Source organism: Scyliorhinus torazame, chromosome 5 (assembly GCF_047496885.1).
Source record: "Scyliorhinus torazame isolate Kashiwa2021f chromosome 5, sScyTor2.1, whole genome shotgun sequence".
Lineage (NCBI taxonomy): Eukaryota > Metazoa > Chordata > Chondrichthyes > Carcharhiniformes > Scyliorhinidae > Scyliorhinus > Scyliorhinus torazame.
The window spans coordinates 100,220,951-100,236,788 of record NC_092711.1 but is presented as its reverse complement, the minus strand read 5'-3'; the positions used below and the strand labels follow the sequence as shown (position 1 = coordinate 100,236,788).

Genomic DNA, 15,838 nt, shown 5'->3' with positions numbered 1-15,838 from the left:
ACCACTGCACCACCCTGCCACCCCGGAATTCAATTTAATAATAATCTTTATTGTTGTCATAAGTAGGCTTACATTAACACTGCAATGAGGTGACTGTGAAAATCCCTTAGTTGCCACATTCCGGCGCCTGTTCAGGTACACAGAGAGTTCAGAATGTTCAATTCACCTAAAAAGCATGTCTTTCAGGAATTGTGGGAGGAAACCGTAGCACGCGGAGGAAACCCAGGCAGCCATGGAGAGAATGTGCAGACTCCGCACAGACCAGTGACCAAACCTGGGAATCAAACCTGGGACCCTGACGCTGTGAACAGTGTTAACCGCTGTGCTACAAACAGTGAGAGATAATGAATTTTAGAGGGAAAACAAGACAAGGAAATGAACTATAAATAGAATGATACTGTGAACGTAGAGCAACAGAGAGGCATTGAAGTCCCTATCCACAGGTAGCTGGACAGATCGATCAGGCAGCCAAGAATCCTTTCTTGGATGAGGCCTGGAATATAAGAGCAAGGAGATTATGCGAGAAGCGTTCTGGTCACTGTATTAATGAACTATAAGTCATGATTCATTAATTAGTATAAACCTGAAGTCAATTTGATCATTTATATAATTGCAGTCAGTGTTCTGTTGATCAAATCTTGGGGATAAAGTTGAAGCTGAATGACAAGCGATTGTAACAGTGAAAAAGTCTGAATTCTTCAGGAAGTTAAAATCCGAGCTGTTTCGGTAACAAGAATGAAGAAAATCATTTCAGTTAATTCCTGATAAAAATAACGTGACTTCAGGCAAATGGAACAAGCTGATTGGTGAGTGGCTGATGAATCTTTATTTATTTTAACCTCCAGCTTATTGTTGCTTCAGTCAGTTAATAATGAAATAAATAAAGGCAATGACAGGGCATCCCAGTCCTGTGGAGAGCACATCCTGGTCACTGGATTCATCAATTGTAAAGTGAGACAATTCATTAATCAGCCCAAAACTGAAATCAATCTGATCATCATTCATAGAATCGTTGTCCATTAATCAAATCCAAGGGATAAAGATGAAGTTGACATTGTAAGAGTAAAGATGTCTGAATTTCTCAGTCAATTAATCATTTGAGAGGTTTAGATATTAACAATTAACAAAAACGGATAGTGCAATGGCATACTGGTTAGCACTGCTGCCTGACGGCGCTGAGGACCTGGTTTCGGCCCCGGATCGCTGTCCATGTGGAGTTTGCACATTCTCCCTGTGTCTGCGTGTGTCTTACCCCCACAACCTAAAGATGTGCAGGGTAGGTGAATTGGGCATGCTAAATTGTCCATTAATTGGAAAAAAAAGAATTGGGTATTTTAAATTTATTTAAATAAAACAATTATCAAAAACATTTCAGTTAATTCGCGATAAAATTCTCGATAAAATTCTCGACTTCAGCTCAATGGAAGAAACTGATTGGTGAGAAGCTGATGAATCTTTATTTATTTTAATCTTAAATTTATTTTGCTTAAGTCAACTAATCAAATAACTAAAGACCTGGCCAGGGATTCCAGTCCTGCTCCACATGGGAAAACCAGGATACTTCTCATGTCCAGAACAATCACAAGTGCAGGAAGTGACATCAACTGGAGCAGCAAGAAGCAAAGGGCAGTGGTCGAGGGGTATGTTTGTGATTGGTGGAGTATTTCCAGTGGGATTCTAGATTTCTCAGGTCATGAATCCATGCTTCTTGAGTTCTATATCAATGCTTTAGACTTTAACATGGGGACAGCATTAAGTCATTTACGGTCCTCTTTTTGACAGTGAGAAAGAAAGCTGCAGACTTTTATTATTCATTTATGGAATGTGGGTTTCACTGGTTAGGCCAGCATTTATTGCCCATCCCTCGATGCCCTTCAGAACGTGGTGGGGAGTTTTCTTCTTGAACCGCTGCAGTCATTCAGTCCACCCACTGTGCTGTTAGGGAGTGAGTTCCAGGATGTTCTCCCAGCGACAGGAAGAAACAATGACATATTTGCCAGTCAGGGTGGTGAGTGACTTGGAGGGGAGCCTCCAGGTGATGGGGTTCCCATGATCTGCTGCTCTTGGCCATCTAGATGGTAGTGGTCATGGGTTTGCAAGGTGCTGACTAAAGAACATTGGCGAGTTACTGCAGTGCATCTTGTAGATGGTACACACGGCTGCCACTGTTCGTCGGTGATGGATGGTTTGAATGTTTGTGGAGGAGGAGCAATCAAGCAGGCTTTCTCCTGGATGCTGTTGAGCTTCTTGAGTGTTGTTGGAGCTGCACTCATCCAGGCAAGTGGAGAATATTCCATTACACTCCTGACTCGTGCATTGCAGATGGTGGACAGGCTTGGGGAGGGGGGGGGAGGGGGGTCAGGAGATGAGTTACCCTTCGTAGGATTCCTCATCTTTGACCTGCCCTGGTAGCCGCAGTATTAATGTGGTTCGTCCAATTCAGTTTTTGATCAATGGCACCCCCCAGGATGTTGATTGTGGGGTATTCAGCGATGGTAATGTCATTGAATGTCAAGGGGCGATGGTTAGATCCTCTCTAGGAGGAGATGGTTATTGCCTGACACTTGTGTGGCACGAATGTAACTTGCAACTTATCAGCCCAAGCCTGGATATTGTCCAGGTCTTGCTGCATTTGGACAAGGACTGCTTCATTATCAAAGAAATCGCAAACGGTGGTTGACATTGTGCAGTCATCCGCAAACATCCCCACTTTTGACCTTATGATGAATGCAGGTCATTGATGAAGCAGCTGAAGATGGTTGGGCCGGGGATACTACCCTGAGGAACCCCTGCAGTGATGTCCTGGGGCTGAAATGGTTGACTTCCAACCAGCACAACCATCTTTCTTTGTGCCAGGTACGACTCCGAGCATAGAGTTTTCACCCTGATTCCCATTGACTCCAGATTAGCTAGGGCTCCTTGATGCCATACTTGGTCAAGTGCTGCCTTGATGTCAAGGGTAGACACTCTCACCTCACCTCAGGCATTCAGCGCTTTTGTGCATGTTTGAACCAAGGCTGTAATGACTGCAGGAAGACATCAATAGACTGATCAGCGGGCCAGAAAAGTAGCAAACTGAGGTCAATTCAGAGAAGCACGGGGTAATAAATACATTTGGGGAGGACAACACGGCAAAGGGAAAGAATATGAATGGTATGATAGGTGTAGAGGGACAGAGAGGCGTAAGAGTGCATGTCCAAGGATCCCTGAAGGTGACAGGAGAGGTAGATATGGTGATTGTAAATGCAGAGAGGATACTTTGTTATTCACGGGGACATAGAGTACTACAGCAGGGAATATTCCCAGCAATGTCGACTGGAGGAAAGACCTGAAACCCCTCTCTCCACAGGTGCTGCCAGAGCTGCTGAGTATTTCCAGCATTTTCTCTTTTTATTATAAGATCAGGGAGGTTATACTGGAGCTGTCCAAAACACTAGTTAAACCACAGCTGCATTACTGAGTACAGTTCTGGTCACCACATTACAGGAAGGATGTATTCATACAGCGAGGATGGAGATTGACGAGGATGTTGACACAAATGGAGAATTTTAACAATGAGGAAAGATTGGAGGGGCCGAGGTGGTTTTCTGTGGAACAGAGAACACTGAGGAGAGATTAACTGAGGTGTTTAACATTATGAGGGGCCTGGATAGAATGGATAAGAAGGATCTATTTCATGAATAGATCAATAACCAAGGGGTTTCGATTTAAAATAATTAGCAGAGGATTGGGAGTGGAAGGGGGTTAATGGATCTCTATGTCTATTCGGAACCCTGGATATGCGTTATCCCTTCTCAGTTCCCAAATAACAGATGTCAAGTCTGTGCTTTTTGGCAAAGTCCAGTTGAACTTTTATTTGTCAGCTGTGCCACTGGGAAACTTGTTTTTAATACAAAATTTAGAAAGAATCAACAACTAGCCCTGCAGCAAGTTAGTCAGATTAATTGTCTTTAGCGAATACAGAAGTTGAGTTTTCATTCAAATCATAATACACCAGATAAAATAACTGGGTAATTGCGATTAGCAAAGCGAGCAGCAAAGGTTTCAGAAATATAGATGGAGTGAGCAAGAAGAGAAACAGAACAGAGCAACAGAAGCACTTTTCCATTCCGGTAAGTGATTCTTAAGAGAATTGTTATCTCAAAGTCTGGCCTTCTTTTTACTGCTGATTGGCTTTAACTATTTCGAATTTTCTCAATTCAGCCAAAGTGTCTGTCCATCAATTTAAGAGATATAGGTTTTTGAATATGTTGGTGTAATTTTTCCATTCAATCACTTGCCAATTTTCCAAATTATCGACACCTGCATCTCAACATTACTTGGAAAAAACACAGCCTTCAGGGCATTATGACCTTTGACTGTCTATTACCATGGAAACGGGACTGCCTGTGCTGGAAAAGCAGCAGCATACAATGGGGTCTTTTAGCTATTTGGCGTCACTGACCTTGTTTGGCTCAACAATTTGCAAATGTTAAAATCTAGGTTGAATGAAAGAAAACTAAAGTGGATGTTCTGGATTAACCCTTAATGGGTTTCCAGCTTTGTTGCACTCAATTTATGCTTAATGTGTTCTCATTTAAACCTTTTACCTTTATCATCTATAGCTAACTAGAAAAGCCAATTTCTATCAGTCCTCCCTTTTGATTCTTCTAAAGATTAATAAGATGAATCAAAATAATGAATAGAAATTGAGGAAGAAATGTGACAAGATATAAGTAAGCGCGGGGAGGAACGCATTCACATTGTCTGTAATCGTTCACTTGTTTGTGAACAGCCTTCAACACTGGAGCGGGCAAAGCTTTGCAAGCGATACAAGCATTCTGGAAGCATTTTATTCAAAAAAATAATTATACAGTACAATTCAGTAATAATGGAAATTGATTATATGAATGGAGTAATATTTGGGTAATAATGCAATAATGCAGTCATAAAAGTTCAATAGTAGGAGCCTTGTTCAATGTCATGGGCTGGTAGTGCAGTTGGACCACTATGAACCACTTTGATTGTTGGGGCATTATGGGTAGCCATACATTGGCTAATGCATCTGATCGGCAAGATCACTACGTAAATGACAAGCACAAATATGAAAAATCAGAGAAATCCCTGAATGATGGAAATTCCTGTGCCACCCACCCATCCAGAGAACCATCCCCAAAGAGTGGTGTCAGAGGGTTGGTAAAGTTTCCTAACTTCTTCTTGCATATGTGCTGACAAGCTTTTGATTTCTTCTGAATTACTGGGATGTAGGCGCAACACTCTGCACCAATCAGGGCACAGGTTCCACCTTTTTCAGCTAGCAAATAGTCAAGTGCCATCCGATTCTGTAAAGCCACAGTTCGAATGGCGAGCACCTCGGCTGAAATGCTACTTCCAGCTCGGGCAGTGTCATTGGCTATTTTCTCTAAGTCTACGGCCAATTTAATGTATTCTCCGGTCAATACGACGACGCCATAGGCAGGGATGAGAGAAGAAAAGAATTTCTCAGTCCCTGTGATCTCGCATTTAGACCTCGTGATGATAGTGGTAGGTTGATATTTCTCAAACTGTGGGATGAGAGGTCCATGTTTTGAGTCTGCGTTTATAGCATCGGCTAGGGAAAGGGAATGATGGATGAGGGGGACAATGAATCATAAATAACACACTCCTCTCCAGCTCACCGGGAGCCAAGGGTATGCAGTATTACCGCAGATGGAACAGGTGCCATTATAGGTAGAATATTGGGCAACCGGTTGTGGGGACCAACGTTCTGTAAAGTTGTCCCATCGGTGTGATTAGGTAGCCCTTTAAAGTCGATGGGATTCCCTTCATGTCCATTGACCACTACCTTTCTTGTGTCATGACTGCGCTGTGTACTGGCACTCACATCCAAATAATATTCATTTACTGTATCCCGCATTCCATGCTCTATGATTATAGCCGATTAAACATATGGTCCCAGTGTGATTATGACCAGTTGGGAAGGTTACTTGGGCTGGTTTCTGTTACCGATCATAGACATGTTGATACCATCGCTTGAAAATGTTTAATGGGCGGCCTGCAGATCGCCATCTCTTAACCTCATCGTTTATCATTTCTTTGGTTCAGGTGTCTCCACATTGGGGAAGGGTATAGTCGCGATTTTGGAAAATGTACCATTCTGCCATTTGGGATAAAGTAAAAGGAACAGGCTGTCTTGGGATACCTGCTTGGGAATTGGTAGGGGTAGAAGAACACACCCAGCATTTAGAGATGTTAAAGTCTCTGGCATAGGTACAGGACATGTAAAGGAACGTGTTAACATTGAACTCCTGGGTAAGGTCTGCTGGGCCAAACATGTAACTGAAAATCAAAATTATGGCAAATATGTTTACAGATTCTGATTTTGGTACGCGCGCTTCACATGTGACACATGAAACCATGATTTATTTCCTTGGAGTTTCACGGCTGACTGGGTTGTGAGTAATATCTGGTCGGTGGCTTCCCTCCTTGGCTCCTAACTGTTCGCGCTGAATTTTTTTCACGTAAACGGATTCGCCGGGCACCAAGTCATGGCCCCCTCAGGAGGATTGCCCCACGCCGGCGACACCTGACAGCATTTGTTAAATTTTGACAATAACTAAGTAAAGCATCACTCATCAGATGAGAGTCTGCCTTTCTTAAGTCAATAGTTCCTGGCAGGGACATGGGTCTGCCAGTGATGATTAGGCCTGTGGTTCTGTTTGGGGTTGCTCTGATACTGCACAAAACGAGTGCCAAGGCTTGAATCCAACTCCTGCCTTCTTGGTTGTGTTTGGACAAACGTTCTTTTAAAGTCTGGTTCATGCGTTCCACTTGTCCTGATGATTCTGGATGATAAGGGCAGTGTAGATTCCAATCGATGTTCAGTAACCTGCACACCTCCTGGCAAACAGCACCTGTAAAGTGGGTTCCATTGTCTGAGTCAATCTAGCTGGTACTCCCCATCTGGGAATATAGCCTTTGCATAGGACTTTGGCTGTATGGGTGGCTGTAGCCCTCCTGGCTGGAGCAGCCTCTCCCCATCTAGAGAACTTATCCACTATTACAAGGACATTAGTGTATCTTTGACATGTAGGAAGGGTGATGTAATCGACCTGCATGTTCTGGAATGATCCTGCAGGGGCAGGAGCTTTTAGCTGAGGCATTGATGTTATAGGTCCCAAGTTCTTTTGACAGGTTACACAGCGGTTTGATACCAATTGTGCAGGTGTTTTGAATCCTTTGCCACACCAACTTTTCTGGAATTGAGCCACCATCTGTCCTTGGGCTAAATGTCCCCATGGATGGGTCTGTTGGGCCAGAAATGGCATCAGTGCCAGTGGTGCAAATGATTTATCAGTCTGAACTTGTCTCCAAATATCATCATCATACAACTGGATACCTGAGTCTAACCATGACTATTTCTCTTCTTGTGTAGAGTCATGTTGCATTTCACGTAGATCTTGTAATAAATTGGTCACTCCCAATTTGTAGATGTGTCTTGGTTCTGCTGAAGAATCCTACTGGGAGGCAGCTTCCTTTGCTACTCGGTCTGCAAGGGCGTTTCCTTGTGCTTCTATAGTGTTGTCTTGAATACGGACCTTACACTTTAGAATGGATACTTCTTTTGGCTATGACTTCTAGGAGGTCATCATTTCAGTGGTGGGGGTCTAGAACTCGCTGTCTGATAGGGTCATAGAAGCAGAAATCCCGATCACTTTAAAATAAATGTCTTGGATATCCAATTGAAGGACTGGGACATGCAGGACAATCGACTGAGATCTGTGAAATGGGATTAAGCTGAATAGCTCCCAGCCAGCACACACACAACGGGGCAAATGGCCTCCATCTGTACCAGAACTTTGAGGTTTTTACTCTGATAGTTGGAGTTTGTTTCTGATGATAATAACCTCGAAGTTTAACATTCCAGATAGTGGTGAAAAAAATCAGCTGTTTTAAACACGTTGTAGATTTTTGTCTTTCCCGCCTGAGTGTTTAACATCACCTGGCTGGAGCTCAGAAAGGACAATCTCACCTCCTAGAATCAGAGAATCTACAGTGCAGGAGGAGGCCATTCGGCCCATCAAGTCTGTGCCAGCCCTTGGAAAGCGCATCCTACTTAAGACCACACCTCCACCCTATCCCCAACTAACCTTTTTGGACACGAAGGGCAATTTATCCTGGCCAATCCACCTAACCTGCACATCTTTGGAGTGTGGGAGGAAAGCGGAGCACCCGGAAGAAACCCACGCAGACACGGGAGAACTTCCAGACTCCGCACAGACAGTGATCCAAGCCAGGAATCGAGCCCGGGTCCCTGGTGCTGTGAATCAGCAGTGCTAACCACTGTGCTACCGTGCCGTACTTGCATCCAAGCTCCCGGATTGTCTGTCTTCTCTCCGGGTAAGATTCTGTTTGTCTCTTGTATTTCACTGTGACAGGGCAGAGACCTGATTGAAGGGATTCCAACATGGAAGTTCTGGGAAAAATTGGCAAGGATTTGGGAGGTGGCAACATGTTCAAAGAGTTTGGAGAAGAGAGGGCGGTTGAAGATGGGGCAGTTATTTGTAAGGATGGCAGGGTCAAGGGTTTGTTTTATTGAGGAGGGGGTGATGATGGAAGATTTGAAGGACAGAGGGACAGTACCTGAAGGGAGAGAAATGTTGACAATATCCAGGGACACAGGGTAGTTTTCTTTATAAATGTTTTTTATTGGGGACACAGGGTAGTTGGCTATTCCCACTAGTTAGCTTCGTGGGAATAGGGTCGCTGGAGCAGGAGTTGGATCTCATGAACAAGATGAGCTCTGAGAGGGCATGAGGGGAGATGGGAGAGAAACTAGAGAAAGATGTGGGTTCAGGGCTCGGGAAAGAATGAAATTTAGTTTGGTCTGGTGGGTTCATGGAAGGGAGGGAAGCAGCTCAGGCAGCTGATCGGATTTACTCAATCTCAGTCACAAAGAAGCTCCACAAGCTCCTCACACTTCTTGTTGGAGGTGAGGATGGAAAAGACAGGGGAGAGCGAGATTACTTCAAAAGGAATTAACTTGTGTCAGAGATATGAAAAAGTTTCAGCACTCTGCGTATTTAACACAAATCGAATTTATTTGACTTTTAGCCAGAATATTACCCCTGTAAATGGGATGGAGTTTGTTATCGGCAGAAAGAGACCCAAATGAACATGGTTCAGTCCTGAATGTGAGTAACAGCAAAACCCAATCACTGTGGTTACTTGTGGCCCCGTTGGTGTCTCAGCAGGGCGGATGAAGTGGTGAATCCCTTCCCACACTCGGAGCAGGTGAATGGCCTCTCCCCAGTGTGAATTCGCTGGTGCTTCTGCAAGTCAGATGACTGAGTGAATCCCTTCCCACACATGGAGCAGGTGAATGGTCTCTCCCCAGTGTGAGTTCTCTGATGTACAGTGAGCTGAGATGATCGTCTGAACCCAGTCCCGCAGTGAGAGCACCTAAACGGTTTCTCGTCAGTGTGAACACGTTGATGGAACATCAGTTCCCCTGAACTTTTATAGCACTTCCCGCAGTCTGGACATTGGAACGGTCTCTCATCAGTGTGAACTCGCTGGTGACTCAGCAGGTGGGATGACTGAGTGAATCCCTTCCCACACTTGGTGCAGGTGAATAGACTCTTCCCAGTGTGAATTCGCTGATGTGCAGTGAGCTGAGATGATCGTCTAAACCCAGTCCCGCAGTGAGAGCACCTAAACGGTCTCTCGTCAGTGTGAACACGTTGATGGTACATCAGTTCCCCAGAACTTTTATAGCACTTCCCACAGTCTGGACATTGAAACGGTCTCTCATCAGTGTGAACTTGCTGGTGTTTCCGCAGGGCCGATGACTGAACGAATCCCTTCCCACACTTGGAGCAGGTGAATGGACTCTCCCCAGTGTGAATTCGCTGGTGACTCCGCAGGGCCGTGAACTGAATAAATCCCTTCCCACACTTGGAGCAGGTGAATGGCCTCTCTCCAGTGTGACTGCGTCGATGAATTTCCAGCTTGGATGGGGAAGTGAATCCTTTCCCACATTCCGCACATTTCCACGGTTTCTCCTCAGTGTGACTGCATATGTGGCTTGTGAGGCCTGAAGATTGACTGAATCCTTTTCCACACACACAACATGTGTACAGTTTCTCCCCACTGTGAACAATGCTTTTTCCTTCCATGTTCAAAATCCGCTAATATTCAGGATATGATAAATTGAGGACTGTGTCTGATCCTGATGTGATGCTTGGTTTGAGTTTCCGGACTTTGAATCCGCCCCTTTGAACACCCTGAGAAACTGATTTAAAACAGAAAATAGGGAGTGAGAGAGAACCCACAAAACACAAAGGCAGGTTGTGAAATTGAGCTGAATGAATCTGGTCATTTGTGGGGCCGACACTGGGAAAAAGTGACCATGAAAACTGCTGGATTGTCATAAAAACCCAACTGGCCTCTTTGGGAGGAGAGAGAAAGAGGTGAAGAGGGATTTTGTATATCTACAAAACATATTAAGAGAGTAGTTGGCAAAGCAAATTCGATTTTGAGCTTCATAAACAGTAATATTGATACTGAAGCTGTGCTTCTGGTGGCACAGTGATTGGCACTACTGCCTCACAGCGCCAGGGACCCGGGTTCAATTCCGACCTTGGTGACTGTGTGGAGTTTGCGCACTCCCAGTGTCTGCATCGGTTTCCACCAGGTGCTCAGGTTTCCTCCCACAGTCGAAAGAAAAGCAAATTAGTTGGATTGGCCTTGATAAATTGCCACTTAGTGTCCAGGGATATGCAGGTTCGGTGGGGCTATGGGGTTACAGGGACAGGGTAGGGGTCTGGGCCTCGGCAGGGTGCCCTTTCAGAGAATCAGTGCTGACTCGATGGACCGAATGGCCTCCTTCTGCACTGTAAGAATTCTAAGGGTCTAATTCTATTCTATGAATCTTTATGATGCTCTAGTCACCAGTCTTCAGGAAGAATGTGAAGGTTCTTGGAGAAGGTGCAGACGAGATTTACCAGAATGGTTCCAGCAAAGGAGGTTGAGGGGAGATTTGATTCAGGGACACAAGATTATGCCAGGTTTCGATCAGGTGGGCAAAGAAACGGTTTCCATTCACTGATCGTACAAGCAGTCGAGACACAGATTTAAATTTTGGGGTAAAACCTGAATTGAACAATATAAGATCCTGAGGTGTCTTGACAGGGTGGATGTGGAGTGGATGTTTCCTATTGAGGGAGAATCTGGAACAAGGGAGTCACTGTTGCAAAGTGAGGGGTCACCTATTTCAGATGGGGATAAGGATTGTTTTTTCTCTTGAGCGTTGCATGACAGGGGGCGGCATAGTGCTTAGCACTGCTGCCTCACAGCACCAGGGGCCCGGGTTCAATTCCCAGCCTGACTGTGTGGAGTTTGCACTTTCTCCCCGTGTCTGTGTGGGTTTCCTCTGGGTGCTCCGGTTTCCTCCCACAGTCCAAAGATGTGCAGGTTAGGTTGAATCGGTTAGGATTGTATTCGCTGGAGTTCAGAAGAATGAGAGGGGAATCTCATAGAAACCTATAAAAAGTGGGTGGCATGGTGTCGCAGTGGTTAGCACAGCTGCCTCATGTCACCGAGGTCCCGGGTTCTATCCCAGCACCAGGTCACTGTCTATGTCGAGTTTGTACAGTCTCCCTGTGTTTGCGTGGGTCTCACCCCCACAAATCCAAACATGTACAGGGTAGTTGGATTGGTCACGCTAAAATTGCCCTTAATTGCAAAAAAAAGAATTGGGCACTCTAAATTTATGTTAAAAAAACAGGACGAGACAGAGTAGATTCAGGAAGAATGTTCCCGATAGTGAGTGTGTCCAGAAATAGGGATCACGGGATAATTAGAGGATACGGGGTAGACCATTTAGGACAGAGATGAGAAATTTCTTCACCCAGAGAGTGGTGAGCCTATGGAATTCGTCGCCACAGGAACTAATTAAGGCCAAAACATTGCATGTTTTCAAGAAGTAGTTAGATACAGCACTTGGAGTGAAGGGGATCAAAGGATATGGGGGGGAAAGCGGGATTAGGCTATTGAGCCTAATCAGCTCTGACCAATGGATGGTGGAGCAGGCTCGAAGGGCCAAATGGTCTCCTCCTGCTCCTATTTTCTACGTTGCTCCGTATCTCTGCATGTAAATGGTCTAGGAGGTATGAGGAAGAATGTTTTTACACAGCCAGTGGCAATGACCTTAAACTTGCTGCCTATAACAGTGTTTGGAAATAGACACAATAAATGATTTTTTTAAAAATTGGATAAAAACCTGAGAGAAATAAACCTGTGAGGATACAGAGACAGAGCAGGAGAATGACTCTGACTGGATTGCTCCAGATAATAATAATATTTATTAGTGTCACAAGTAGGCTTACATTAACACTGCAATGAAATTACTGTGAAAATCCCCAGGTCGTCACACTCCGGTGCCTGTTCGGGTGCACTGAACGAGAATTCAGAATGTCCAATTCACCTAACAGCACGTCTTTCGGGACTTGTGGGAGGAAACCGCAGCACCTGGAGGAAACCCACGCAGACACGGGGAGAACGTGCAGATTCCGCAGACAGTGTCCCAAGCCGGGAATAGAACTGGGGTCCCTGGCGCTGTGAAGCAACTGTGCTAACCACCGTTCCGAACAGAGAGCTAGCATGGACTCAATGGACCGAATACCCTTCTCTGCCCTTTTTAAAATTTTAAATATTTTAAAATAAATTTAGAGTACTCAGTTCATTATTTCCAATTAAGGGACAATTTAGCGTGGTCAATCCACCTAACCTGCACATCTTTGGGTTGTGGGGGCGAAACCCCGCAAACACGGGGAGAATGTGCAAACTCCACATGGACAATGACCCAGAGCCGGGATCGAACCTGGGACCTCGGCGCTGTGAGGCAGCAGTGCTAACCACTGCACCACCGTGCTGCCAGCTGACTCTGACATTTCTGTCTAATCTCGCCTTGTAATCTAACCCTGGGGGGTTCAGATATCACTCAGGTAGATCTGTGCTACATTCGCTCCAAGGCCATCCTCTCCTTCCTCAGGTTTGTTGTCCAGAACTGAACACAGTTCTCCAGATTTGGTCTAACCAGGGTTTGTGAATCCCGGGGCTTTTCCAGTCACACGAGACCAGAAATCATCCCTCACAGACAGAACAGACAAACCTTTCACCTTCCACACCCAGATGCTACTGAAATTCAGGTTCTAATAAATCAAGTGACTCTGTCAGATTGCGATGTGATGTTTGGTTTGCGTTTCCCGTCTGTTACACCTCCACTTCCAGTATCCTGTAAATTTACAGAAACCTCACTGTCAATTCACAACATTCTCTCCTCGCCAACTTTGATTAAATGTATTCCTGGAGGTTTGATCACATGACCTGCCCACATCCTCCAGCCATTAATCGATCAACACATCCATCCTTGTGACACACTGCCTTCCTCGGCCAATTGGGAAGCAAAAGGGCTCATTACCTTACAGGACAGTGTTTGACTAGGGCAGCACGGTTCACAGTGGTTAGCACTGCTGTCTCACGGTGCCGAGGTCAGAGGTTCGATCCCGGTTCTGGGTCACTGTCCGTGTAGAGTTTGCACATTCTCCCCGTTTGTGTGGGTTTCGCCCCCACAACCCAAAGATGTGCAGGGTAGGTGGATTGGACACGCTAAATTGTCCTTTAATTGGAAAAAATGAATTGGGCACTCTAAATTTAATTTTAAAAAAGACAGTGATTTATCCCATTTTCAATATTTTCATATCCGCTTAAGAGAAATGTTCAAAAATATTTTTGATTTCCCAATGATTTTCCAGACACCCAGGTATGAATCTCACCAACGCAGGAGGTAAAATTTAAGTTCATTGAAAGTCTACTGAAGACCATGAAACAATTGTCGATTGTTGCAAAGACACATCTGGTTCACTCATGTCCTTCAGTGAAGGAAATCTTCGATCCTTACCTGGTTTGGCCAACATGTCTGATCCACAGTCAGCTGGTTGACCCTTAAAATGCCCTGAGATGCCCTCAGTTCAAGGGCAATTAGTGATGGGCAGTGAATGCTGGCCCAGCCAGTGACACCCACATCCCGTGAATGAATAGAAAAAAATAATGTCATCCTTACCTGGTCTGGCCAACACGATTCCAAACCACAGCAATGTGGTTGACTCTTTAAATGCCCTCCGAGATGGTCTAGAAAACCACTCAGTTCAAGGGAAATTAGGGATGGGCAATAAATGTTGGCCCAGCCAGTGATTCCCACAAATGATTAAAATAAAATCCCGGAGACTCCAGTCAGTCAATCCGGGAGAGTTGGTATCCGGTCCAGGCTCGCAGCGCATGCGCCCTGCGGCACCGTGTCCTCTGTAAAGATGGCGGCCGGTAACCCGGGCCTGTCACCGCTCAGCTCACTCTGTTCGGTGCTGTTTAAGACGGGACCGTTAACATTTTCCTCGGGAGTTGAAGCCTCCACGGGGTATTTATGAAGCCTCCCGGCTCACTCCGCAGCTTCTATCGCTCCCCGGCCACCCACCGGCTCCATTCCTGAAAGTCGCTCGATTGTTTCTTTCCCTCTCCTCGCACCGTCAGCGACAACCTGAACGGCGCATGCTCCAGGCACTGCTGGACTTTGCGCATGTGCGAGAAGCTTCTGTAATGTGGATGGAGCACATTCTCAGCTGCAACGCATGTTGGGTAATAAACTCGCCATTGAAATGGATATTTTTCATACAACTTATGCTTTGCGAACTGATTACCATTAGTAACATTGGGCCAAGGTAACAAATGTATGAAACCAATTAATACAGCACCTAAATAGTACGGGCCCTCCACCACAGTTCTGTCCTGGGTGTGATTGACAACAGTGACGACAGTGAGATGTGAACTCATTATATCCATATCATAAAGTGGATCTAGAAGGTCTGGGGAAGATACAGGAAAGTGTACCAGAATGATGCCTGAACGAGCAGGTTACACCCAGCAAGAAATGCAGAGGCTCGATGAGCCATATGGTCTCCACCCGCTCCCATTTCTTGTGTTATTCTGAACATCACTGTCAATCTTTCCATGCAGACACAACAGATGCAACAACCACCAGTTCATCGCCATCCTTCCCATATTCCAGGATTCCAAACACACTTTCCAGGTGACAGTGATTTACTTGTATTTCTTGCTATCCAGTATTGTGTATTCACTGCACACGATTTGGTCTCCCCCACACTGAGGAGATTAAATCTGGATTGGTGACTGTGGAACATCACCATTCAATCTACAAGCATAATCCTGAGCTCCTGATCATTTAATATTTTAATTCCCCGCCCCATTCCCACTCTGTCCTCGGCCTCCTGCACTGCTCCAATAAAGCTCAAAGGAAACTCGAGGAACAGAACCTCATCCCTGATCAGGCAATTTATGACTTTCCAGACACAACATTCATTTCAGTAATTTCAGATTATAATCATCACTCCGATATTTTTAGACAGTAGGTGCTGGTAACGGTTCTGCTGTTGCCATTTATACTCACCTGGACCTGTCTTTTATTTCTTCTCTTTTCCTGTTAGTTTATTTACTTATCTCATTGTCACCCTGACGAATGTAATATAAAGTAGTTAGTTCAAATATTAGTTAACAGTAATGTAGATGTGGGCCAGTCTAATAGTAGTAAGTTTGCAGACGACACAAAGGTTGGTGGAATTGCGGATAGCGATGAGGACTGTCTGAGGATACAGCAGGATTTAGATTGTCTGGAGACTTGGGCGGAGAGATGGCAGATGGAGTTTAATCCGGACAAATGTGAGGTAATGCATTTTGGAAGGGCTAATGCAGGTAGGGAATATACAGTGAATGGTAGAACCCTCAA

At 45.1% G+C, this 15,838-nt stretch overlaps 1 protein-coding gene across 2 annotated transcripts; it reads right to left on the bottom strand.

The window, feature by feature from the left end:
- Nucleotides 1-3,827: 3,827 nt before the first annotated feature.
- Nucleotides 3,828-14,593, bottom strand: LOC140419178 (uncharacterized). 2 transcript variants are annotated; one of them, XM_072502947.1, is made up of 2 exons: nt 14,105-14,593; nt 3,828-10,273 (listed from the first exon to the last, which is right to left on the bottom strand). In XM_072502947.1, exon 2 carries the CDS (start codon nt 10,155-10,157, stop codon nt 9,204-9,206), a length of 954 nt encoding a protein of 317 aa, XP_072359048.1. In that variant the 5' UTR covers nt 10,158-10,273; nt 14,105-14,593; the 3' UTR covers nt 3,828-9,203. The 2 variants fall into 2 exon arrangements, with proteins under 2 accessions (XP_072359048.1, XP_072359049.1); XM_072502948.1 differs by lacking the exon at nt 14,105-14,593 and adding an exon at nt 13,943-14,092.
- Nucleotides 14,594-15,838: the final 1,245 nt, after the last annotated feature.

Coding starts and splice junctions, on each gene's coding strand:
- LOC140419178 (XM_072502947.1), bottom strand. CDS start 10,157: ATGGAAGGAAAAAGCATTGTTCACAGTGGGGAGAAACTGTACACATGT.